At 41.4% G+C, this 26,002-nt stretch overlaps 1 protein-coding gene across 3 annotated transcripts in view; it reads right to left on the bottom strand.

The window, feature by feature from the left end:
• The window catches only part of SMOC2 (SPARC related modular calcium binding 2), a 642,212-nt gene that overhangs the window by 107,424 nt on the left and 508,786 nt on the right, over positions 1–26,002 (bottom strand). For all 3 annotated transcript variants that reach the window (XM_069769272.1, XM_069769273.1, XM_069769271.1), the window contains exon 10: positions 13,798–13,900. In XM_069769272.1, coding sequence (XP_069625373.1) covers positions 13,798–13,900 — 103 coding nt within the window. The remainder of the gene's footprint in view (positions 1–13,797; positions 13,901–26,002) is intronic.

Raw genomic sequence — 26,002 nt, 5'->3', positions numbered from 1 at the left:
GGGAAGAAGCAGGGACGCAGCGCCAGGACCAGGTAAGTATACAGGGAGGGGGAGCGCTGCGCTGCGCGATAGTGACCTGCTCCTCGGTCCGGGTGTCGCTCTGTCTTCAGCAGTGACGCTCAGGTGAGAGGGCGCGGTGACATAGTCAGTGCGCGCCCTCTGCTGAGCGTCAGTGCCGAAGATGGAGCCGCACGAGCAGCAGGTGACAGTGCCGGGGTCCTGAGCGAAGACAGGTGAGTATGTGATTTTTTTTTATGGCAGCCACAGCATATGGAGCAAGTGACTGTGCGGAGCATTTTATGGGGCCATACTTGTGCAGCATTTTAAGGGGCAAGTAGCTGTGCAGAGCATCTTATGGGGCCATACTTGTGCAGCATTATATGGGGCAAGTGACTGTGCAGAGCATCTTATGCGGCCATACTTGTGCAGCATTATATGGGGCAAGTGACTGTGCGGAGCATCTTATGGGGCCATACTTGTGCAGCATTATATGGGACAAGTGACTGTGCGGAGCATCTTATGGGGTCATACTTGTGCAGCATTATATGGGGCAAGTGACTGTGCGGAGCATCTTATGGGGCCATACTTGTGCAGCATTATAAGGGGCAAGTAGCTGTGCAGAGCATCTTATGGGGCCATACTTGTGCAGCATTATATGGGGCAAGTGACTGTGCGGAGCATCTTATGGGGTCATACTTGTGCAGCATTATATGGGGCAAGTGACTGTGCGGAGCATCTTATGGGGCCATACTTGTGCAGCATTATAAGGGGCAAGTGACTGTGCGGAGCATCTTATGGGGCCATACTTGTGCAGCATTATATGGGCCAAGTGACTGTGCGGAGCATCTTATGGGGCCATACTTGTGCAGCACTATATGGGGCAAGTGACTGTGCGGAGCATCTTATGGGGTCATACTTGTGCAGCATTATAAGGGGCAAGTGGCTGTGCGGAGCATCTTATGGGGCCATACTTGTGCAGCATTATAAGGGGCAAGTGACTGTGCGGAGCATCTTATGGGGTCATACTTGTGCAGCATTATAAGGGGCAAGTGACTGTGCGGAGCATCTTATGGGGCCATACTTGTGCAGCATTATATGGGGCAAGTGACTGTGCGGAGCATCTTATGGGGCCATACTTGTGCAGCATTATATGGGGCAAGTGACTGTGCGGAGCATCTTATGGGGTCATACTTGTGCAGCACTATATGGGGCAAGTAGCTGTGCAGAGCATCTCATGGGGCCATACTTGTGCAGCATTATAAGGGGCAAGTAGCTGTGCAGAGCATCTTATGGGGCCATACTTGTGCAGCATTATAAGGGGCAAGTGGCTGTGCGGAGCATCTTATGTGGCCATACTTGTGCAGCATTATATGGGGCAAGTAGCTGTGCAGAGCATCTTATGGGGCCATACTTGTGCAGCATTATAAGGGCCCATCAAGAGCCCATCAAACTGTATGGAGCATTATATGGGGCTCCTGATTCAATATGGATATTCAAAAACACTTAACCTACTGATGTCTCAATTAATTTTACTTTTATTGGTATCTATTTTTGCTTTTGACATTTACCGGTAGCTGCTGCATTTCCCACCCTAGGCTTATACTCGAGTCATTAAGTTTTCCCAGTTTTTTGTGGCAAAATTAGGGGGGTCGGCTTATACTCGGGTCGGCTTATACTCGAGTATATACGGTACTTCTGTTCGCATTCAGTCTCCGGACACACTCAGCTCTTTCACACTCGCAAAGTAAGACGATTTAAAGATTTTTTACTAACCGAACCAACTGCTCAATGCACTTCCCAAAAAAAATCTCTGAGAATAAAAAATATAAATGATTTCCTAAATTTATTACTAATATTACTAGTAATGTTGATGAATATTACAGTAGAATTTCATACAGGAAAGATATATATCTTTGTACCGTGTTATCCAGTAGATAGAACAATATTTAGAATTGAGAGTCCTCAGTAGTTTATACCTTTGAATGGCTAACTGAAAAGATTGGAGCAAATTGAAAGCTTTCGAGACTACTCGGGTCTCTTAATCATGCAAAAAATAACACAATCTGCAGAGCCACATATTTATACACAACGGGACACAGAAGTAATGCAATAGATAAAACAAGTGACATGAAGTAGATTATATATCATTATGGGATAATGATAATCAGTTTTGGCTGTAAATACTAGAATAGATAAGGAGTGTGAGAGTTTTAATGTCCTCTGCTTGGGGTCTGGTTCTGTGTTGTGATGCCCCCACATGGTCTGAGGAGCAAATTCGTTAGTTGATGTAGAAAGACATACAGTAAATTCATGCGACACATTAATTCCTGCACTGAGTGTATCAAAGGTTGCTATAAGTTTATACTCCCAGACTCTTCTGTCTCTCTAAGATTTGAAGTTACCTTTTAATATAAGCAATTTCATGTCCATGGTGCTGTGATCAGTGATATAAAATATAAAAATGTACAGGTAGATCCATTCTTTTTTTCTCTTACTGTGTGACGATGAGAGTTTATCCTTGTTCTCAGTTTCTGCCCTGTCTCCCTACATACAAACCTCCAGTTGGACATTTGGTACATATAAATATGTATACCATATTAGATGTGATACAGCTGGAATCCTGTAGTCCTGATGTGAGTTGGGGATCTTTACCTTGCCCATGATCATTATAAATGGACAGGTTTTGCAGGTTTTTTGGTTGCAGAAGAATTGCAGGCATGTTAAGACCTCTTAAAACTAAACAGTTCAACTATGAATCACATTTTCCACCATGACTCCTCTAAAAAGAGAAGGATTACGTCAGTAAAACCTGATAATTCTTCAACTCTTTCAAACAATACTGTCTTGGAATTTTAGTTTTCAGCTCTAAGGGTACCATCACATAGTGCAATTTTGATCGCTACGACGTCACGATTCGTGACGTTCGAGCGATATAGTTACGATATCGCAGTGTCTGACACGCTCCTGCGATCAGGGACCCCGCTGAGAATCGTACGTCGTAGCAGATCGTTTGAAACTTTCTTTCGTCGTCTAGTGTCCCGCTGTGGCGGCATGATCGCATGGTGTAACATATATCGTATACGATGTGCGCATAGTAACCAACGGCTTCTACATCGCACATACGTCATGAAATTATCGCTCCAGCGTCGTACATTGCAAAGTGTGACAGCAGTCTACGACGCTGGAGCGATATTGTTACGATGCTGGAGCGTCACGAATCGTGCCGTCGTAGCGACCAAAATGCCACTGTGTGACGGTACCCTTAAACATCTAGCAAAAAAAAAAAAAGCAAAGAAGCCACAATACTTGTTGATAAATTAAAATGAATACGTAGATCATATAAAACATATAATCTCTTATGCTTATAGCATAACATCCATATTAACACCCACCAGTCATGCAGTCCGTAGCTTTATTCAATACTCCCATAGACATATGCCATATTACAGCATAAAATGCCCAACAAGCCACAATAAGGCAGCCATATATTTCTGTGGTAGGTGGAAGTACATCAGATTCCATAACGCATTTTTCCATTGGATTTCATGGATATTTGAAACAAAAAAAAATTATAGTGTGTTCCATACATATTATAATTATTTTTTGGATAGGAAATGTTTCTTGGGAAAACAACTGCCGTATGGTGGCACACTAAGTTCTTGTGGCTCTCTACTATAGGTTTGGATATGACTAAGACCTTAGAAGGAATCTGTCAGCAGGATTTACCACCCCAAACTATGTGCATGTCCATGAAAGAGACAACACCAGCTATACCTTTACATGGCCAGTCTTTTCCACATTTACTGAGAAATCAGAGTTTGCATTTATAGTTTCAAGCAAAAGAGTAATCCAAGTAGTAACGCTTCTCCTTGTGGAGAGTGACATGTTAAGCATTCCGAGATGAGGAGGCTTAAAGCCATAATGCTCCTCTGGTAAATATGCAAATAATCTCTTCAGAGAGGAAAAGGACTAGAACTCTAGTGCCACCTATTGGAAGTAGCAATCTTAAAAGTCAATGATGACCCTCTAACGAGCCTTGTCACATGACTTAGGCTAACAGCCAAACCAGAATCTCAATTTGCAGACACTGTGTTTCGGGGTGCTGACCCTCGTCAGTGCGAAGTGTGAGATTTGGTTTTGCTGTGTGAGAGGCGTCTGACCGTGATCCAAGGAGTAACCTTTTGCCTTGAGGAGAGAGACATGTTAGCCATGCCGAGATGAGGAGACTTAAAGCAGCAATGCTCCTCTGGGAAATATGCAAATAGTATCTTCAGAGAGGAAAAGGACTAGAACTCTAGTGTCATGAGGGGGAGTACCCTGAAACACAGTGTGTAAATTGAGATTCCGGTTTGGCTTTTATCCTAAGTCATGTGACAAGACTCGTTAAAGGGTTGACATTGACTTTTAGGATTGCTACATTGAATAGGTGGCACTAGAGTTCTAGTCCTCTTCCTCTCTGAAGAGACTATAAGCAAAAGTGTAACAATCAAAAAGTAGTAATCACACCAGCGCTATAAAACCCAAATAAATTCCTTAAGCAGCTGGACTCAAAACCGGGAAGACGCCACCCCGGATATAAATAAAATATACAAAAAAGCTAGAGGCCGCGCGTAAAGGAAAAAAACTGCGAGAAAAGAAAAGGGAATGTCTAAAATCCTGCTGTGAAGAGTCCTACAATGGAGCCATACAACCCCCTAAATCCGTGTAAGCCCCAATGAAAGTACTAGTGTGGTAGCAGAAACATATATAATAGACAATACTATGTCAGACTACATAAACTCCGCAATGGCCCCGACCCCGTGAAAACAGTACCTGTAACCGAGCAATCTGGCTGGGCGATGAATCAAAAGGAGGGCACCGCTGGGTCCAATACAGAGCTGAGCCTGACGCCGCAGGAGAAGTAGTGAGACAATACGTGCAGAGATGCAGTGGGGGTCTGCCGATGTCTCGAGCGAGGCTTCACGTGGTAGTAGCGGGAAGGCTGCGTAGAGCCAGGGAGAGCCCCGGCCGGTGGCATCCCTGGATACGAGCGCAAGGAAGATGGCCGACGGAGAACCTAGCGTGTGACGTCACAGCTTAAAAAACTACGGAGCGGCACAAGGGACAAGTTTAGCAACCAACGCGTTTCGAAGGAACAGCGTCCTTCTTCGTCAGGGTTACCTGGCACCGGCGGCTCCGAAAGATATAAAGGCTAAGTGTCCGTCAATCAACCAACCCAGGCCCCGCCCCCCCGCCCTATAAAGTAAAAAATCAGTGTGTGCAGGAAATCCTCTGCCGAATGCTCCAATAATATACAAATAGCGCCCACTAAGGATGGGATAAAAGAAACTACAAGCAGTGTATGTGCCAGAATCATGCAGAAATATGCCCATCTGAGCAGACATGGGCTCATAACGAGGGAATAGCTGGTCCCAAAGGGGATATCAGGGAACAGGAGTAAAGAGCAAATGTAATAAAAATATATAAAGACATAAAAGCAATTGTAATAACTATAAATAAATAAAAAGAGAGAGAAATCCCTCTCTGAAATATTAAATAGCACATAGCTAAAATACAAGACATGCAGATAAAAATAAAAATAAAAACAACCGGGAAAAAGCTGCCGTAAAGAAAACTGCCATAAAAAACACATCACAAAGAAAGGGGGCAAACCACACAAAAACCCCTGCGTATATTAAAAAGCATATAATTCTAGCCCATAATTTAGGCCCTTAGGTGCAAGGCAATTCAGGGTAAAAATCCATTCGGATTCGATCCTAGACATAACTTGTAGCAAATTGCCCCCTCTCACATTTTGTTGAATTTTTTGGATTCCCAAGAACCGTACATGTTTAGTAGATTTGTCATGTTTTTCACAAAAGTGACGGGAGAGGGGGTGACCAGAGAACCCCCTACGGATGTTCATAAAGTGTTCCTTTATTCGGACCATAAGAGGCCTCTTGGTGCGGCCCACATACAATTTATGGCATGGACACTCAATAAGGTAAATGACCCTTGCAGTTGAACATGTGATATTATCCTTGATCCTGAATTCCTTCACGGAGTCTGCATCTGTGAACGTACAATAACGTGTCTTACAAAAGGAAGTATTGGTACACCCAAAGCAATGGCCACAAGGTGTAAATCCAGACTTTGCATTTATCCTAGTACCAGAGCGTGAATCATGGTTAATAGATGGTTTAATTGTCGGAGCAATAAGGCTACCTGATGAGCGGGCTTTCCTAAATATAAATCTGGGAATGTTAGGTAGATATCCTCCTATGATTTTGTCCCCTTGTAAAATAGACCAATGTTTGCGTATAATAGACCTAAACTTCAGATGATCCACATGAAATTGAGTGATGAAGGGTAATTCATGAATTTGATCAGAGATATTCGTAGCAATTGGATTGGCAGCTTGTTCCTTATATAACAGGGAATATCTGGAGGTATCCCTCACCTCCTGTTCGGCTTGTGCCAGCAGTGAACCCGCATAACCTTTATCAAGGAATTGCTGGGTTAGTACCTCTGCTTCCATATTATAGTCCTCCAAGGTAGTACAGTTTCGTCTAAGCCTGGTGTATTGACCCTTGGGGATATTGGTCAACCACACAGGCAGGTGACAACTCAGAATATTAATGAAACTGTTAGTGTCAACATCCTTACGGTAACATTTGGTGTACAGTTGGAAATTATCTATATACACGGTTAGGTCCAAGAAGTTGACGTTGGTGGTGCTGATGGTCGGAGTGAATTCCAGACCAAATACATTGTCATTCAGGTTAGCGGTGAACAGGTCCAGATCACTCTTTGAACTATCCCAAATAAACAACACGTCGTCAATGAATCTACGCCACAGGATTAGTCCTGGGCGGAGGTGTCCAGAGATATAGATGTGAGACTCCTCCCACTTGGCTACGAAGAGGTTTGCATAGCTTGGGGCAAAACACGTGCCCATAGCGGTGCCCCAAACTTGCAAAAAGAACTCCCCCTCATACCAAAAGTAGTTATGTTGAAGGATGAAATCAATGCATTCTTGGATAAATGTTACCTGATTATCCGGATATGTGCCCAGCGTTCGGAGGAAGTCACCTGCCACACGACAACCCATCTTTTGGTCAATGACTGTGTACAGTGATTTTATATCCAACGTACCCAGGACATAAGTTGGTTTCCATTCCACCTCCTCTAATACTTGTAATATGTCCAGAATAAAGAGAAAAAAATGCAATCGCACAGCCGCTATACGCTAGACCCTTACTGCTCCAGGGGCAGAAAAATGCACTATTAAAGCCTTTTGTCAGAAAACAAACTAAACAAAAAAACCATTAAAAAGATTATACCTTGGTGCTGCTTAAGAAAAACAGATCCAACATGATACATAAGAAGAGACTGAAAGCGCACTCACCGGTATATGAACAATCCAATCAATTGGATCTGTTGAAGTGCTCACATAGCACGAAACAGCTGTCATCCTTTTTTGTATTCACATACCCTCCTTGCACCGCATGATCTCATGTGAATAAACCGCTTTGATTGTTCATATACCGGTGAGTGCACTTGTAATATGTGGCCTGTGTCTTTAAGGTAGGCGGGTATGAGCCGCATGCATTTCTGGAGATGCCTATCCACATATTGTGATAGGTTTGCTGTAAGGCTATTGATACCTGAAATAATAGGCCTACCAGGAGGACATGTGGAACTCTTGTGCATTTTGGGGATATGGTAGAAAATGGCTACACTAGGGTCCCTATTAAATACAAATTGGAATTCTTTCTTATTTAAGATACCCAGAGACTGGCCCTTAAGACACAAATTTTTTAATTTTTTAATAAAATATAGTGTTGGATCACTTCTCAGTTTTTTATAGGTGGGGATGAGGTCACCTATAAGAAACTGAGAAGTGATCCAACACTATATTTTATTAAAAAATTAAAAAATTTGTGTCTTAAGGGCCAGTCTCTGGGTATCTTAAATAAGAAAGAATTCCAATTTGTATTTAATAGGGACCCTAGTGTAGCCATTTTCTACCATATCCCCAAAATGCACAAGAGTTCCACATGTCCTCCTGGTAGGCCTATTATTTCAGGTATCAATAGCCTTACAGCAAACCTATCACAATATGTGGATAGGCATCTCCAGAAATGCATGCGGCTCATACCCGCCTACCTTAAAGACACAGGCCACATATTACAAGTATTAGAGGAGGTGGAATGGAAACCAACTTATGTCCTGGGTACGTTGGATATAAAATCACTGTACACAGTCATTGACCAAAAGATGGGTTGTCGTGTGGCAGGTGACTTCCTCCGAACGCTGGGCACATATCCGGATAATCAGGTAACATTTATCCAAGAATGCATTGATTTCATCCTTCAACATAACTACTTTTGGTATGAGGGGGAGTTCTTTTTGCAAGTTTGGGGCACCGCTATGGGCACGCGTTTTGCCCCAAGCTATGCAAACCTCTTCGTAGCCAAGTGGGAGGAGTCTCACATCTATATCTCTGGACACCTCCGCCCAGGACTAATCCTGTGGCGTAGATTCATTGACGACGTGTTGTTTATTTGGGATAGTTCAAAGAGTGATCTGGACCTGTTCACCGCTAACCTGAATGACAATGTATTTGGTCTGGAATTCACTCCGACCATCAGCACCACCAACGTCAACTTCTTGGACCTAACCGTGTATATAGATAATTTCCAACTGTACACCAAATGTTACCGTAAGGATGTTGACACTAACAGTTTCATTAATATTCTGAGTTGTCACCCGCCCGTGTGGTTGACCAATATCCCCAAGGGTCAATACACCAGGCTTAGACGAAACAGTACTACCTTGGAGGACTATAATATGGAAGCAGAGGTACTAACCCAGCAATTCCTTGATAAAGGTTATGCGGGTTCACTGCTGGCACAAGCCGAACAGGAGGTGAGGGATACCTCCAGATATTCCCTGTTATATAAGGAACAAGCTGCCAATCCAATTGCTACGAATATCTCTGATCAAATTCATGAATTACCCTTCATCACTCAATTTCATGTGGATCATCTGAAGTTTAGGTCTATTATACGCAAACATTGGTCTATTTTACAAGGGGACAAAATCATAGGAGGATATCTACCTAACATCCCCAGATTTATATTTAGGAAAGCCCGCTCATTAGGTAGCCTTATTGCTCCGACAATTAAACCATCTATTAACCATGATTCACGCTCTGGTACTAGGATAAATGCAAAGTCTGGATTTACACCTTGTGGCCATTGCTTTGGGTGTACCAATACTTCCTTTTGTAAGACACGTTATTGTACGTTCACAGATGCAGACTCCGTGAAGGAATTCAGGATCAAGGATAATATCACATGTTCAACTGCAAGGGTCATTTACCTTATTGAGTGTCCATGCCATAAATTGTATGTGGGCCGCACCAAGAGGCCTCTTATGGTCCGAATAAAGGAACACTTTATGAACATCCGTAGGGGGTTCTCTGGTCACCCCCTCTCCCGTCACTTTTGTGAAAAACATGACAAATCTACTAAACATGTACGGTTCTTGGGAATCCAAAAAATTCAACAAAATGTGAGAGGGGGCAATTTGCTACAAGTTATGTCTAGGATCGAATCCGAATGGATTTTTACCCTGAATTGCCTTGCACCTAAGGGCCTAAATTATGGGCTAGAATTATATGCTTTTTAATATACGCAGGGGTTTTTGTGTGGTTTGCCCCCTTTCTTTGTGATGTGTTTTTTATGGCAGTTTTCTTTACGGCAGCTTTTTCCCGGTTGTTTTTATTTTTATTTTTATCTGCATGTCTTGTATTTTAGCTATGTGCTATTTAATATTTCAGAGAGGGATTTCTCTCTCTTTTTATTTATTTATAGTTATTACAATTGCTTTTATGTCTTTATATATTTATATATTTTTATTACATTTGCACTTTACTCCTGTTCCCTGATATCCCCTTTGGGACCAGCTATTCCCTCGTTATGAGCCCATGTCTGCTCAGATGGGCATATTTCTGCATGATTCTGGCACATACACTGCTTGTAGTTTCTTTTATCCCATCCTTAGTGGGCGCTATTTGTATGTTATTGGAGCATTCGGCAGAGGATTTCCTGCACACACTGATTTTTTACTTTATAGGGCGGGGGGGCGGGGCCTGGGTTGGTTGATTGACGGACACTTAGCCTTTATATCTTTCGGAGCCGCCGGTGCCAGGTAACCCTGACGAAGAAGGACGCTGTTCCTTCGAAACGCGTTGGTTGCTAAACTTGTCCCTTGTGCCGCTCCGTAGTTTTTTCAGCTGTGACGTCACACGCTAGGTTCTCCGTCGGCCATCTTCCTTGCGCTCGTATCCAGGGACGCCACCGGCCGGGGCTCTCCCTGGCTCTACGCAGCCTTCCCGCTACTACCACGTGAAGCCTCGCTCGAGACATCGGCAGACCCCCACTGCATCTCTGCACGTATTGTCTCACTACTTCTCCTGCGGCGTCAGGCTCAGCTCTGTATTGGACCCAGCGGTGCCCTCCTTTTGATTCATCGCCCAGCCAGATTGCTCGGTTACAGGTACTGTTTTCACGGGGTCGGGGCCATTGCGGAGTTTATGTAGTCTGACATAGTATTGTCTATTATATATGTTTCTGCTACCACACTAGTACTTTCATTGGGGCTTACACGGATTTAGGGGGTTGTATGGCTCCATTGTAGGACTCTTCACAGCAGGATTTTAGACATTCCCTTTTCTTTTCTCGCAGTTTTTTTCCTTTACGTGCGGCCTCTAGCTTTTTTGTATAAAAGTGTAACAATGTTTTGAACTTTTGACTTTCAGGTGCCATATCTCATCATCCACTAGTGCTTTGAATGTGAAGCTACCATCATTTTATAGACAATCATCTTGGCTATCTCATACATAAATTTAACTTTCAACTATTTTGCATATGATTACTTATGCAAATTTGGTCATCACTGCATTGTTACTGTTTTGCTCTTGATATTGGAAAAATCTTTTTCTTCCTGTTTACTACAAAATACAACCTATTTTTCCATTCCCTAATAGCTCAGTGCTTTATTAGGTTCATTTCCAAATGAAAGGTCACTGATTCAAATAGAAGAGCAGACATGAAGATTTCCCAAGAAAAGAGAAACATTATCATCCAGCTCAATGATAGCTGTTTCTTGGTCAAGAAATTTGCCAAACTGCATCATGTGAGTGCCATGTCTGCTGGAAGAATATGAAGTCCATCCATTCATACAAAAGCCAAGAACTGGACATCCAAGCAAAATATCATAGTCAACAAGTCGGCTCATCACAAGGTCTATCAGTTCTGGACAGGAAGAACACGACACTGGAGGTGGCTCGTATGCTTCATAATAGTGAGATCAAAGTTGTTCATGCAGCACATGTGAAGAATGAAGGTGAAGAAGCCGCAACTTCAATATCATCATAAGAAGCATCATCATGTTATGTTTGTAAAAAAGTATGAAAAGTGGAAAGTAGAAGACTGGAAACGGGTGATTTGTAGCAATGAGATGAAAGTCAATACACCAGGGCCTGATGGGTACAAATGGGTCTGGAACAAATAAGAAAAAAAGGGGCTAACGGGTGGAGAAATTGAATGAACTGTCAAGTTTGGTAGAGGAAGCCTGATAATATGGGGTTGTTTCACAGTCAAAGGTGTTGGATACTTGACCAGGATTGATGGTTGTCTCAATGTGGAGCTATATATATGAGTATCCTATAAGACGAGTTACTTAGCACACGCAAGTACTGTGGGTTTGAAAAGGATGACATAGTGTTCCAGCTTGACAACTACCCAAAGCATATGTCAAAATTGGAAAAGAAATAGTTCAATGACAATGAAGTAGAGGTGCTGGATTGACCTCTATCCAATCGAACACTTGTGGGTATAGTTGAAGAAAAAACTGCATACATACCCAAGTGAGTTGACCAGTTTGCACCAACTTTGGGAATGTGTAGAAAAGAACTGGGATCAGATTCAGTCAAAACATGTTTGAATCTGATTGAGAACATGCCCAGAAGGATTCAGGCAGTGTTGAAAGCCAAAGGGGAATTTATAAAATACTAACAAAATAACAAAAATTAAAATTTAGATTTTTATGAATAAAACAGTAACAATACAGTAACATAACAAGAATCTGTATAACTAATCATATGTTAAATAGTTGCAAGTCAAGTTTATGTATGAAATAGCCAAGATGATTGTCTATAAAGTGATGGTAGTCCCACTTTCGAAGCAGTAGTGGATGGTGAAATACGGAGCTGGAAAGTCAAAAGTTTAAAACAATGTTACCCTTTTGCTCATCATGGTATATGCAAATCAGACTGATGGACCACTGTAGATCTGAAGCCTCTGTCACTCCAGCTCTATTACCTGCCAAAAACCACTGCCTTCCACATGATGGACAGCCTCTACTATGTGTGGCTTCAGGCAAAGGAGTCATCAGCAAGCAAGAAGATGTAATGTTGAGTAGGGAATGACATAGACTTCAAAACTACAAACAGCTCTTCAGCATCATTTGTGTTTCAATTCTAACCCTGATTTCTCAGTAACGGAGGAACGGCCTGGCCATGTAAAAGCATTGCTGGCTTGTCTTTGAAAAATTTGCATTCATATAAAAAAAAGTTTGGGGTGTGACATATTGATGACAAATTTCCTACAACAAAAATTAAAGAGGGTTGCAATTTTGTTACTGATACCATTTGAACACCTAAATGTTGGATGAATACAATTAATTACAATTATTTATAAGTTTTATTATTTATAAATTCAATTACAAATATTAGTATTTTGGTAATGTTACATTGGGAAGGTTTTATGTAATAATTGGTGAATAATAATGTCTTTCACGACTAAATTCACCCTACACTTAAACCTTTCCTTCCTTATAAAGCGAGTGCTTGGAAGCTTCAAAATCAATATTAATGCAATGTAAATGGATGATTTGTCTCTTCAACTCCCCGTTTTCTATTTAAACTATTAAAGAAGTGTTTCATAAGATTTTCTTCCAAGTAATTGCAGAAATCAATGAACAGAATGGACACATACTGCTACTACTACATGATGTTTACTGCTGCATTAGTATACAACACAGTTAATCCTTCAGGGGATACAGCAATATTTGCTACACAACCGGCAAGCATTCAGATTTTTTTTTTGTTTGTTTTTTTCTTGACAAATCAGTTAACTGAAACCATTAATATAACTTACTTTTTCTAGCTTGACAACTTTAAATTTAGTAGATGTCTCTCTCACCTTTGCACTGGCTGCCATTTTTGAATAATAAGCCAGCTGGCCTGCACATGTTTTCTACTTTGACACATAAGCACTCTCTCTTGAGAGGCTTGATAGAATGATTCTGTGTCTAGCTTGGTAGAAAAGCCTTCTGGCACTAAGTCTGTATTTTTCCATTCTGTCAGGATTACTCTTAAGATAGACTTCCCAAGCCAAACGCTTTCGCCTTGTTTATCTGTGCGTCTTAGTGAGGTGCTACAGGTTTACTTTTGCACCAGCACATTACTTATGACAGTGTATGACATTGTTAAAATATTTACTTAATAAACCAACACTTCGAATGAGAGCTTTATTTGTCCATGTTTATAACACTCGGTATTTTTAACACACTATTTTTAGTCACTTAGTGCAGAGAAAAACAGGAAAATGTCGACATTCATGTAACTCTTCTGCAGCTAATGTTCTTATCAATTTATTTATGGTCCCCTGAATTAAAGAGCGCATTCTGTAAGGCAAGATTGGATAAAAGGTTTTAGCATTTCCTATTCAAGGATATGAACCTTACCTGCTGGAAGAGGATGTTAAGTCAGAAACAGCATTTACCATATCAGTGGTTAATGCATCCAATACACTTGTAAGAAATTCAATTTTTTTGGGTCCAGGACAACCTAGAAAAATACGATCAAATATTGCATTAGCAGTAATTGTACTGTTATTGCATGTCTGACATTACTAATTGTGTATTTTTGAACATAAAAAAATGAAGCTTATTTGATATTATGGCTCAATACCGTTTCTCAGTTGGCCTTACTTTAAAAAAAATGTCATATAGGCAACGATAAACAATTGCTATAAATTGTGAAAAAGTCTAAATGATCAGCTGATCATATTTGGGTTACTTGTGATGTTAAATCGCTATATTCCTGCATTACTCATAATAAATCTTATAGCTTTCACCATACTGTCAGCAAAATTAATACCAAACCTCTTCACAAGCCGAATAATGACAATTCATTGTATATGCTACCAGTTGTCATCCACATCATATAGATTAACAAAAATGTCTACAAATACAAGAGAGCACTTCATATACATAGGAACAACAACATCTAATATACAAATAAATATGGGAATAAAGAAGAGGTCCCAAACTGTAAGAATAAAATAATGAATTTTTTTAAACAATATTAAAAAACTCATAATAAAAAAGCAGAAAATGCCATATAGGGGACGCCGAGCATAAAAAGTCTTGATAAGGAAAGGAGGAGTATCCTTTAACATAAAGCTTAGAAAGTAAAAAGTGCATAGCTGTAAAGAACAAATCAAGATACAGTGACCTCCCTTAAAACAGATCACCACCATATACTGTATGTTGTTATTATATTTGTGTACCACCTCACGATAACAATCAATGGGGCCTCAGTACAGGGTATATATACACACAAACCAGGCAATATCAATTAGTTCTGAACAATCTATATACTGAACATGAATGAGGGCAATAAAATTAATAGAAGAAGCCAATGATAGTCAAATTGACTCCAAGGCTATTTCATGGACAGGTGTGGGCAATCCCTTCGTTATTTAATTCTCAATTAAGCAGATAAAAGGCCAGGAGTTGATTTGAGGTGTGGTGCTTGCATTTGGAAGGTTTAGCTGTGAAGAAAACATGCGGTCAAAAGAGCTCTCCATGCATGTGAAAGAAGCCATCCTTAAGCTGCGAAAACAGAAAAAACCCATCCAAGAAATTGCTACAATATTAGGAGTGGCAAAATCTACAGTTTGGTGCATCCTGAGAAAGGAAGAAAGCACTGGTGAACTCATCAATGCAAAAAGACCTGGGCGCCCACGGAAGACAACAGTGGTGGACGATCACAGAATAATCTCCATGGTGAAGAGAAACCCCTTCACAACAGCCAACCAAGCGAACAACACTCTCCAGGAGGTAGGCGTATCAATATCCAAATCTACCATAAAGAGAAGACTGCATGAAAGTAAATACAGAAGGTTCACTGCACGGTGCAAGCTACTCATAAAAATCAAGAATAAAAAAGGCTAGACTGGACTTAGCTAAAAAACATCTAAAAAAGCCAGCACAGTTCTGGAATAACATTCTTTGGACAGATGAAACCAAGATCAACCTCTACCACAACGATGGAAAGAGAAGAGTATGGTGAAGGTGTGGTACAGCTCATGATCCAAAGCATACCACATCATCCGTAAAACACTGCGGAGGCAGAGTGATGGCTTGGGCATGCATGGCTGCCAGTGGCACTGGGTCACTTGTGTTTATTGATGATGTGACACAGGACAGAAGCAGCCGAATTAATTCTGAGGTATTCAGAGCCGCCATACTGTGTGCTCAGATCCAGCCAAATGCAGCCAAACTGATTGGTCGTCGTTTCATACTACAGATGGACAACGAACCAAAACATAAAGCCAAAGCAACCCAGGAGTTTATTAAAGCAAAGAAGTGGAATATTCTTGAATGGCCAAGTCAGTCACCTGATCTCAACCCAATTGAGCATGCATTTCACTTGTTGAAGACTAAACTTCAGACAGAAAGGCCCACAAACAAACAGCAACTGAAAACCACTGCAGTGAAGGCCTGGCAGAGCATCAAAAAGGAGGAAACACAGTGTCTGGTGATGTCCATGAGTTCAAGAATTCAGGCAGTCATTGCCAACAAAGGGTTTTCAACCAAGTACTAAAAATGAACATTTTATTTAAAATAATTGAATCTGTCCAATTATTTTTGGTCCCTTTAAAAACAGGGCGGCACATGTTAAGGAGCTGAAACTCCTAAACCCTTCATCCAATTTTAATGTGGATACCCTCAAATGAAAGCTGAAAGTCTGAACTTCAACTGCATCTGAATTGTTTTGTTTAAAATTCATTGTGGTAATGTCTATAACCAAAATTAGAAAAATGTTGTCTCTCTCCAAATATATATGGACCTAACTGTATATAGGAGATATACAGCTCTGGCATAAATTAAGAGACCACCACATCAAAATCCTATCAAAACCCCATTGAAATCCTCTGGAATGTAATCAGGAGGATGATGGATAGTCACAAGCCATTAAACAAAGAAGAACTGCTTACATATTTGTGCCAGAAGCAGTGTGAAAGATTGGTGGAAAGCATGCCAAGACGCATGAAAGCTGTGATTATAAATCATGGTTATTCCACAAAATATTGATTTCTGAACTCTTCCTGAGTTAAAACATTAGTATTGTTGTTTCTAAATGATTATGAACTTGTTTTCTTTCTATTATTTGAGGTCTGAAAGCACTGGGTTTTTATTTACCATTTTTCGTTTTCTTTTCTTATTGCTTGGAAATTCGGAGACATGTTGTCAGAACAATATAGAATAAAAGAACAATCTACATTTTGTTCAAAAATATACCTATAAAGAGAAAAATCATACAAACTGAAAATTTTGCAGTGGTCTCTTAATTTTTTCCAGAGCTGTATCTGCCAGCAAATTATCTTCGTTAACAAATTATCTGGGATGATGAAATCCAAGTTTTTACATTTATTTCTAACTTGCAAAGTTTGAAATGTTTTAAAGGGACTTTCTCTCCATTTTTGACACCCAATCTGACAGCAGCAGAATGTACAGAAATAAGCCAATTTTATATGTCAGTCCTGATCCAGGGTGCGCTGGATTAAGATGCAGCAAATTCAATAAGAGTTGTGTGGCCCTTAAAGGGAATCTGTCAGGTCTCCCAAGCCCTCTGACCCAGCAGCATTCACATATGTATTACTAAGCTCTCTCTGCCTATCCAGCCTTTATAATGTTATTCACTTAAATCCATGTTTAAAAAAAGTATTTTCTTATGCTAATTATGCCTTTGACTAGTAGATGGGGCATTAGTTTCCCTAGACTTGTTGGCTCACTTTGCGATTGAAAAGTCGCAGAGGTCCATCCCAAAAATTCTGATATAGGTGATAACTATGAAGGCAGAATCCAACTACAAACAGGACTATTTCTTTGTGGTTTGCAAACATGGAAACTGGTGGGTTTACCTACGAGCTGTATGAAGAAAATAAAAATGTCTTTTTCATCCATGTCTTATTGTAGACCTGCTTTGTTTTGCAATTTATATGAAATAAATCAATGTTAAATATGTTGCATAGGTCTACATATTTCTTTAGTTTTGGCTATTGACAAGATTTATCTTTTAAGTACAACATGGTGGGTAGTGCTAATAATAAAATATGTCGTATACACTTTAAATTTTGGCAGTAGTTGTTAAAGACTGAAAGATGAAACATGATTATTTACACAAATGCTAAAAAATATTCCTTGTCGATTTTCAGGAAAGGCTATAAAAGTGAATTCACTAAGAAAACAATCAGAGCTCCATCTAGTCTTGTTTAGTAATGATTATTTTAGCTCAATTGCTACATTCCAGATTTTACAATGGAATGTCTGTCTTGAATGCCAAGGTTGACAAGCAATTCCTCCAACCAGTTGTGTGGTCTTCCTAACTTCGCTTGCTTGTGTTCCATGTAATATAGACAACTGTATTAAAAACTGTATCCTTTCTTTATATACAGATCATAGATATTGTATGCCAATTTATAAATTAGGATTAGATTTAGCCTCCTTATAATAAAAAAACATTTTTTGGGAACACTGGACTCCAAAGAATTTTTAACAAAGATTAAAGATGGACAACAAACTGACTTTTTTCTTAACCATCCTTCTAAAGATGTTGATCTTTTAAGGAGGGGTTTTGGATGCAGAACCACCAAATACAGCTCTGGCAAAAATTAAGAGACCACCACATCAAAACCCTGTCATGGGCAGCCCAATCTCCAGACCTGAACCCCATTGAAAACCTCTGGAATGTAATCAAGTGGATGATGGATAGTCACAAGCCATCAAACAAAGAAGAACTGCTTAACTTATTGCGCCAGAAACAGTGTGAAAGACTGGTGGACAGCATGCCAAGACGCATGAAAGCTGTGATTAAAAATCATGGTTATTCCACAAAATATTGATTTCTGAACTCTTAATAAGTTAAAACATTAGTATTGTTGTTTCTAAATGATTCTGATGAACTTGTTTTCTTTGCATTATTTGAGATCTGAAAGTACTGTTTTTTTTGTAATTTTGACAATTTCTCCTTTTCAGAAAAAAATACAAAATTTATTGCTTGGAAATTTGGAGACATGTTGTCAGAAGTTTATAGAATAAAAGAACAATTTACATTTTACTCAAAAATATACCTATAAAGAGAAAAATCAGACAAACTGAACATTTTGCAGTGGTCTCTTAATTTTTGCCAGAGCTGTATATGTCCCCAAATCTGCTCAACTTGTCCTCAAACTTGTCCATGTTTCTAAATTTGTATGCAAATTGCCTCTTCTGAGAAAAAGAGGACTTAAACTCTATAGCGCCACCTATTGGAAGTAGCGATCCTACAAGTCACAATCAACTCTTTAACAAGTCGTGCAATATGACTTAGGATTAAAGCCAAATCAGTATCTCAATTCCTCTTTTTCTCAGAAGAGGCAATTTGCATATTTAATTTCCCAGAGGAGCGTTGCATGGCGAATAAGCCTCGTTACCTTGACAAGCCAGAGATGGTATGTCCGTCTCCACAAGGAGAAACGATACCCCTTAGACCCCAGTCCAGAGCCTCTCACCTAGCCAAATCAGTTCTCATGCTTCGCACTGACGAGGGCCAACAGCCCGAAACACCGTGTTTGCGAATTGAGATACTGATTTAGCTTTAATCCTAAGTCATATTGCACGACTCGTTAAAGAGTTGATTGTGACTTGTAGGATCGCTACTTCCAATAGGTGGCGCTATAGAGTTTAAGCCCTCTTTTTCTCAGAAGAGGCAATTTGCATATTTAATTTCCCAGAGGAGCGTTGCATGGCGAATAAGCCTCCTTACCTTGACAAGCCAGAGATGGTATGTCACTCTCAACAAGGAGAAACGATACCCTCTAAATTTGTAGGACACCATGGAGTCATGAAAACGCAAGAACTACTGTTTTGTTCTTTTTGGTGGCCTAATTGTAAGAAGGATGTGAGAAAATATGTTTCCTGTTGTTTAAAATGTGCACTGAACAAGATGCCACTACCTTCTCTTCTAGAACTCCTTCAACCTCTTCCATTTCCATCCAAACCTTGGGGATCAATCTCAATGGATTTTATCATGGACCTACCTCCATCTAAAGAAATAACTATTATCCTTGTTGTTGTGGATTGGCTCGCAAAGATGGCTCATTTTATTCCAACTAAAGGGATTCCTACTGCTGTACAAACTGCAGAATTAATAGTCAAAGAGATATTTAGGCTGCATGGAATTCCTTACAATGTATTTTCTGATAGACGTGTTCAGTTTACATCAAGATTTTGGAAAAGCTCCTGTACAGTTTTAGCAGTTACTGTCAATTTGTCGAACAACATCCACCCAAAATGCAATGGCCAGATTGAAAGAACTAACCAAACTTTCGAACAATACCTGTGCTGTTTTAATTTCTTACCTACAGGATGATTGGGTAGACTATTTACCAACAGCAGAATTTGCCTACAATAATTCCAAACACAGTTCTACATCCCAAAGTCAATTTTTTGCTAAATATGGCTTGCATCCAGTATTTATTCCTAATATTCCATTTAACCCCTTAGTGACAGAGCCAATTTGGTACTTAATGACCGAGCCAATTTTTGCAATTCTGACCACTGTCACTTTATGAGGTTATAACTCTGGAATAGGGTTGAGCGAAACGGGTCGAACATTTTCAAAAGTCGCCGACATTTGACAAAGTCGGGTTTCATGAAACCCGATCCGACCCCTGTGCGGGGTCGGCCATGCGGTACGCGACTTTCGCGCCAAAGTCGCGTTTCAATGACGCGAAAAGCGCCATTTCTCAGCCAATGAAGGTAAACGCAGAGTGTGGGCAGCGTGATGACATAGGTCCTGGTCCCCACCATCTTAGAGAAGGGCATTGCAGTGATTGGCTTGCTGTCCGCGGCGTCACAGGGGCTATAAAGGGGCGTTCCCGCCGACCGCCATGTTACTGCTGCTGATCTGAGCCTAGGGAGAGGTTGCTGCCGCTTCGTCAGAAGCAGGGATAGCGTTAGGCAGGGTCCATTAACCACCAAACCGCTTGTGCTGTAGCGATTTCCACTGCCCAACACCACCTTCGGTGTCCAGGGACAGTGGAAGCTACATTTTTTTTTTTCCCTCAGCGCTGTAGCTCATTGGGCTGCCCTAGAAGGCTCCCTGATAGCTGCATTGCTGTGTGTACGCCGCTGTGCAAACCAACTGCTTTTTTCAAAGCACAAATCCTCTTGTTCCTTCCTTTCTGCACAGCTATCTTGTTTGTTTGTCCACACTTTTTATTTAATTTGTGCATCAGTCCACTCCTTATTGCTGCCTGCCATACCTGGCTGAGATTACTGCAGGGAGATAGTAATTGAAGGACAGTTCCTTTTTTTTTTTTTTTTGTGGGAGATTAAGATTGGCATTTCTGCTAGAGTGCCATCCCTGTCTGTGTCATCTCTCACTCAGTGGGCCATAGAAAGCCTATTTATTTTTTTGCTTGATTTGGGTTCTAAAATCTACCTGAAAAAATCACTACATCAATCAGTGTGAGAAAAATATTGGCCTCAGGGCTTGTGTGCCACTCCTTACTCCTGTGTGTGCCATCTCTCAGTGGGCCATAGAAAGCCTATTTATTTTTTTGCTTGATTTGGGTTCCAAAATCTACCTGAAAAAATCAATAAATCAATCAGTGGGAGATTAATATTGGCCTTTGGGCTTGTGTGCCAGTCCTAAGCGTGCCATCTCTCTCTCTCAGATAGTGGGCCATAGAAAGCCTATTTATTATTTTTTTTATTGGGTTTATAAATTTTCCCTGGAAAAAAAAAAAAAAGTGGGAGATTAATATTGGCCTCTGGGCTTGTGTGCCAGTCCTGAGCGTGCCATCTCTCTCACAAATAGTGGGCCATAGAAAGCCTATTTATTTTTTTGGTTGATTTGGGTTCTAAATTCTACCTGAAAAAATCAATAAATCAATCAGTGGGAGATAAATATTGGCCTCTGGGCTTGTGTGCCACTCCTGACTCCTGTGTGTGTCCTCTCTCACTCAGTGGGCCCTAGAAAGCCTATTTTTTGTTTTATTTGTTTTCTAAATTCTCCCTGAAAAAATAATTTTATTTTATTTGGTTTCTGAATTATTCCTGAAAAAATCATGTTTTTTTTTTTTTTTCTAAAGTCTCCCTGAAAAAAAAAAAACAAAACAAAACAGTGGGAGATTAATATTGCCCTTTCTGCTTGTGTGCCAGTCTTGACTCCTGGGTGTGCCATCTCTCTCTCTCCAATTGTGGGCCATAGAAAGCCTATTAATTTTTTTGCTTGATTTGGGTTCCAAAATCTACCTGAAAAAATCACTAAATCAATCAGTGGGAGATAAATATTGGCCTCTGGGCTTGTGTGCCACTCCTGACTCCTGTGTGCATCCTCTCTCACTCAGTGGGCCCTACAAAGCCTATTTTTTGTTTTATTTGTTTTCTAAATTCTCCCTGAAAAAATCATTTTATTTTATTTGGTTTCTAAATTATTCCTGAAAAAAATCATTTTTTTGTATTTTTTTTTCTAAAGTCTCCCTGAAAAAAAAAAAAAAAAAAAACAAATCAGTGGGAGAATAATATTGCCCTTTCTGCTTGTGTGCCAGTCTTGACTCCTGGGTGTGCCATCTCTCTCTCTCCAATTGTGGGCCATAGAAAGCCTATTAATTTTTTTGCTTGATTTGGGTTCCAAAATCTACCTGAAAAAATCACTAAATCAATCAGTGGGAGATAAACATTGGCCTCTGGGCTTGTGTGCCACTCCTGACTCCTGTGTGCGTCCTCTCTCACTCAGTGGGCCCTAGAAAGCCTATTTTTTGTTTTATTTGTTTTCTAAATTCTCCCTGAAAAAATCATTTTATTTTATTTGGTTTCTAAATTATTCCTGAAAAAAATCATTTTTTTTGTATTTTTTTTTCTAAAGTCTCCCTGAAAAAAACAAAAAAAAACAAATCAGTGGGAGATTAATATTGCCCTTTCTGCTTGTGTGCCAGTCTTGACTCCTGGGTGTGCCATCTCTCTCTCTCCAATTGTGGGCCATAGAAAGCCTATTAATTTTTTTGCTTGATTTGGGTTCCAAAATCTACCTGAAAAAATCACTAAATCAATCAGTGGGAGATAAATATTGGCCTCTGGGCTTGTGTGCCACTCTTGACTCCTGTGTGCGTCCTCTCTCACTCAGTGTGCCCTACAAAGCCTATTTTATGTTTTATTTGTTTTCTAAATTCTCCCTGAAAAAATCATTTTATTTTATTTGGTTTCTAAATTATTCCTGAAAAAAATCATTTTTTTTGTATTTTTTTTTTTTCTAAAGTCTCCCTGAAAAAAACAAAAAAAACAAATCAGTGGGAGATTAATATTGCCCTTTCTGCTTGTGTGCCAGTCTTGACTCCTGGGTGTGCCATCTCTCACTCTCCAATTGTAAGCCATAGAAAGCCTATTAATTTTTTTGCTTGATTTGGGTTCCAAAATCTACCTGAAAAAATCACTTAATCAATCAGTGGGAGATAAGTATTGGCCTCTGGGCTTGTGTGCCACTCCTGACTCCTGTGTGCGTCCTCTCTCACTCACTGGGCCCTAGAAAGGCTATTTTATGTTTTATTTGTTTTCTAAATTCTCCCTGAAAAAATCATTTCATTTTATTTGGTTTATAAATTCTTCCTTAAAAAATCTTTTTTTTTTTTTTTTCTAAAGTCTCCTTTTTTAAAAAAAAAAACACAAATCAGTGGGAGATTAATATTTACATTTGCGCTTCAGTGACAGTCCTGCGTGTGTGGCATCTCTCTCATTTGTTGCCACCAACAACAGAGTGTGTAACATTGTGCCTGATTTTCGTTGTGGTCTCACCCACCTGTAAAGGGGTAGCTAAATCATACTGAAGTTATAGCTCACCGTGTAAGTTGTGTGACAGCAACAAATACCATTAGTTTGGTAACGTTTTTAAAACAATGAGGAAGTCTGGTGGAAGAGGTCGTGGCCGGGGGCGTTCATTGTCAGCTGGTAATGAGGGTAGTGGTAGTGGTGGAGCATCAGGTGGTCGTGGGAAAAAAAATATTGCACCTAAGTCTGGAGCTGTGGAGCCAGGTTCGTCGTCTGGCTACACAAGGCCTCGAACGCTCCCTTTTCTGGGAGTAGGAAAACCGCTTTTAAAGCCGGAGCAGCAAGAGCAAGTTTTGGCTTATCTTGCTGACTCAGCCTCTAGCTCTTTTGCCTCCTCTCGTGAAACTGGTAAAAGTAAAAGCAGCGCGTCGTAAGTGGATGTTCACGGTCAGGGACAAGTCGCTTCCTTGTCCTCTTCAGCAAAAACAACAACAGTGAAGAATGCAGCAGGCGACACAACGGGTTACTCCATGGAGCTCTTTACACATACCGTCCCTGGCTTAGAAAGTGAAGCAGTTAACAGTCCATGCCCATTACAAGTTGAATCTGACATGGAGTGCACTGATGCACAGCCACAGCCAGACTACTATGCTGGTCCTTTGACTCAGACCACAACATTGCCCTCGCAGGGTGCTGATCAAGAATCAGACCCTGATGAGACTATGTTGCCCCATCACGAACGCTATACCACCGACCGACAAGGTGACACAGACGAAGTTGCACACGAGCTACAAGAAGAGGTAATAGATGACCCAGTTCTTGACCCCGATTGGCAGCCATTGGGGGAACAGGGTGCAGGCGGCAGCAGTTCTGAAGCGGAGGAGGAGGGGCCGCAGCAGGCATCAACATCGCAACAGGTTCAATCTGCCGGGCCCGTATCTTGCCCAAAACGCGTGGCAAAGTCAAAACCTGTTGGAGGACAGCGTGGCCATCCGGTTAAAGCTCAGTCTGCAATGCCTGAAATGGTATCCGATGCTAGAAAGAGTGCAGTCTGGCATTTTTTTAAACAACATCCAATTGATCAGCGCAAAGTCATCTGTCAAAAATGTTCAACTACCTTAAGCAGAGGGCAGAATCTGAAAAGTCTCAATACAAGTTGCATGCATAGACATTTAACCACCATGCATTTGCAAGCTTGGACTAACTACCAAACGTCCCTTAAGGTTGTAGCACCCTCGGCCAATGAAGCTAGTCATCAACGCAACATCCCTTCCGGCAGTGTAGGGCCACCATTTTCTGCACCACCTGCAGTATCTGTGCAGGTTTCTTTGCCAGGCCAAAGAAGTCAGGGTCAGGGAATCACCAGTTTCGTAGTAGGAAACACTGCATCTAGGGCACCGGCGGCAACAATACCATCTCCCACCGTCTCTCAGTCTGCCATGTCCACCGGCACCCCCGCCAGTTCCACGATCTCCAGCTCTCCAGTCCAGCTCACCCTACATGAGACTATGGTTAGAAAAAGGAAGTACTTAGCCTCGCATCCGCGTACACAGGGTTTGAACGCCCACATAGCTAGACTAATCTCGTTAGAGATGATGCCCTACCGGTTAGTTGAAAGCAAAGCTTTCAAAGCCCTGATGGACTACGCTGTACCACGCTACGAGCTACCCAGTCGACACTTTTTTTCCAGAAAAGCCATCCCAGCCCTCCACCAGCATGTTAAAGAGCGCATCGTCCATGCACTCAGGCAATCTGTGAGCACAAAGGTGCACCTGACAACAGATGCATGGACCAGTAGGCATGGCCAGGGACGTTACGTGTCCATCACGGCACACTGGGTAAATGTGGTGGATGCAGGGTCCACAGGGGACAGCAAGTTTGGGACAGTTCTGCCTAGCCCACGGTCTAGGAAACAGTTGGCTGTAGCCATTCGCACCCCCTCCTCCTCCTCCTCGTCCTCCTGCAGAAGCGAGACCTCGTCCACAGACCGCAGTCGCACAACCACTCCATCCGCAGCTGCCACTGTTGCACACCAGGTCTCCCATTATGGGGCAGCTACTGGCAAACGTCAGCAGGCTGTATTGGCTATGAAGTGTTTGGGCGACAACAGACACACCGCTCAAGGTAGTGAGTGATAACGGAAGGAATTTCATGGCTGCCATCTCCATTTCCCAACTGAAACACATTCCTTGCCTGGCTCACACCTTAAACCTGGTGGTGCAGTGCTTCCTGAAAAGTTATCCGGGGTTATGCGACCTGCTACTCAAAGTGCGTGGACTTTGCTCACATATCCGCCGTTCGCCCGTACACTCCAGCCGTATGCAGACCTATCAGCGTTCTTTGAACCTTCCCCAGCATCGCCTAATCATAGACGTTGCAACAAGGTGGAACTCAACACTGCACATGCTTCAGAGACTGTGTGAACAGAGGCGGGCTGTTATGTTTTTGTGGGAGGATACACATACACGGGCAGGCAGTAGGATGGCAGACATGGAGTTGTCAGGTGTGCAGTGGTCGAAGATTCAAGACATGTGTCAAGTCCTTCAGTGTTTTGAGGAATGCACACGGCTGGTTAGTGCAGACAACGCCATAATAAGCATGAGCATCCCCCTAATGCGTCTGCTGATGCAAAGTTTGACGCACATAAAGGATCAGGCGTCTGCAGCTGAGGAAGAGGAAAGCCTTGATGACAGTCAGCCATTGTCTGGCCAGGGCAGTGTACAGGACGAGGTAGCGGGCGAAGAGGAGGAGGAGGACGAGGAGGATGATGGGGATGATTATATTTTTAATGAGGAAGCTTTTCCGGGGCCAGTGGAAATTGTTGGCGCGGCAAGGCCGGGTTCTGGTTTTT

This window comes from Ranitomeya imitator, chromosome 5 (genome assembly GCF_032444005.1).
Source record: "Ranitomeya imitator isolate aRanImi1 chromosome 5, aRanImi1.pri, whole genome shotgun sequence".
NCBI classification, from domain to species: domain Eukaryota; kingdom Metazoa; phylum Chordata; class Amphibia; order Anura; family Dendrobatidae; genus Ranitomeya; species Ranitomeya imitator.
The sequence above is the reverse complement of the archived record's forward strand: the minus strand, read 5'-3'. Positions and strand labels throughout refer to the sequence as shown.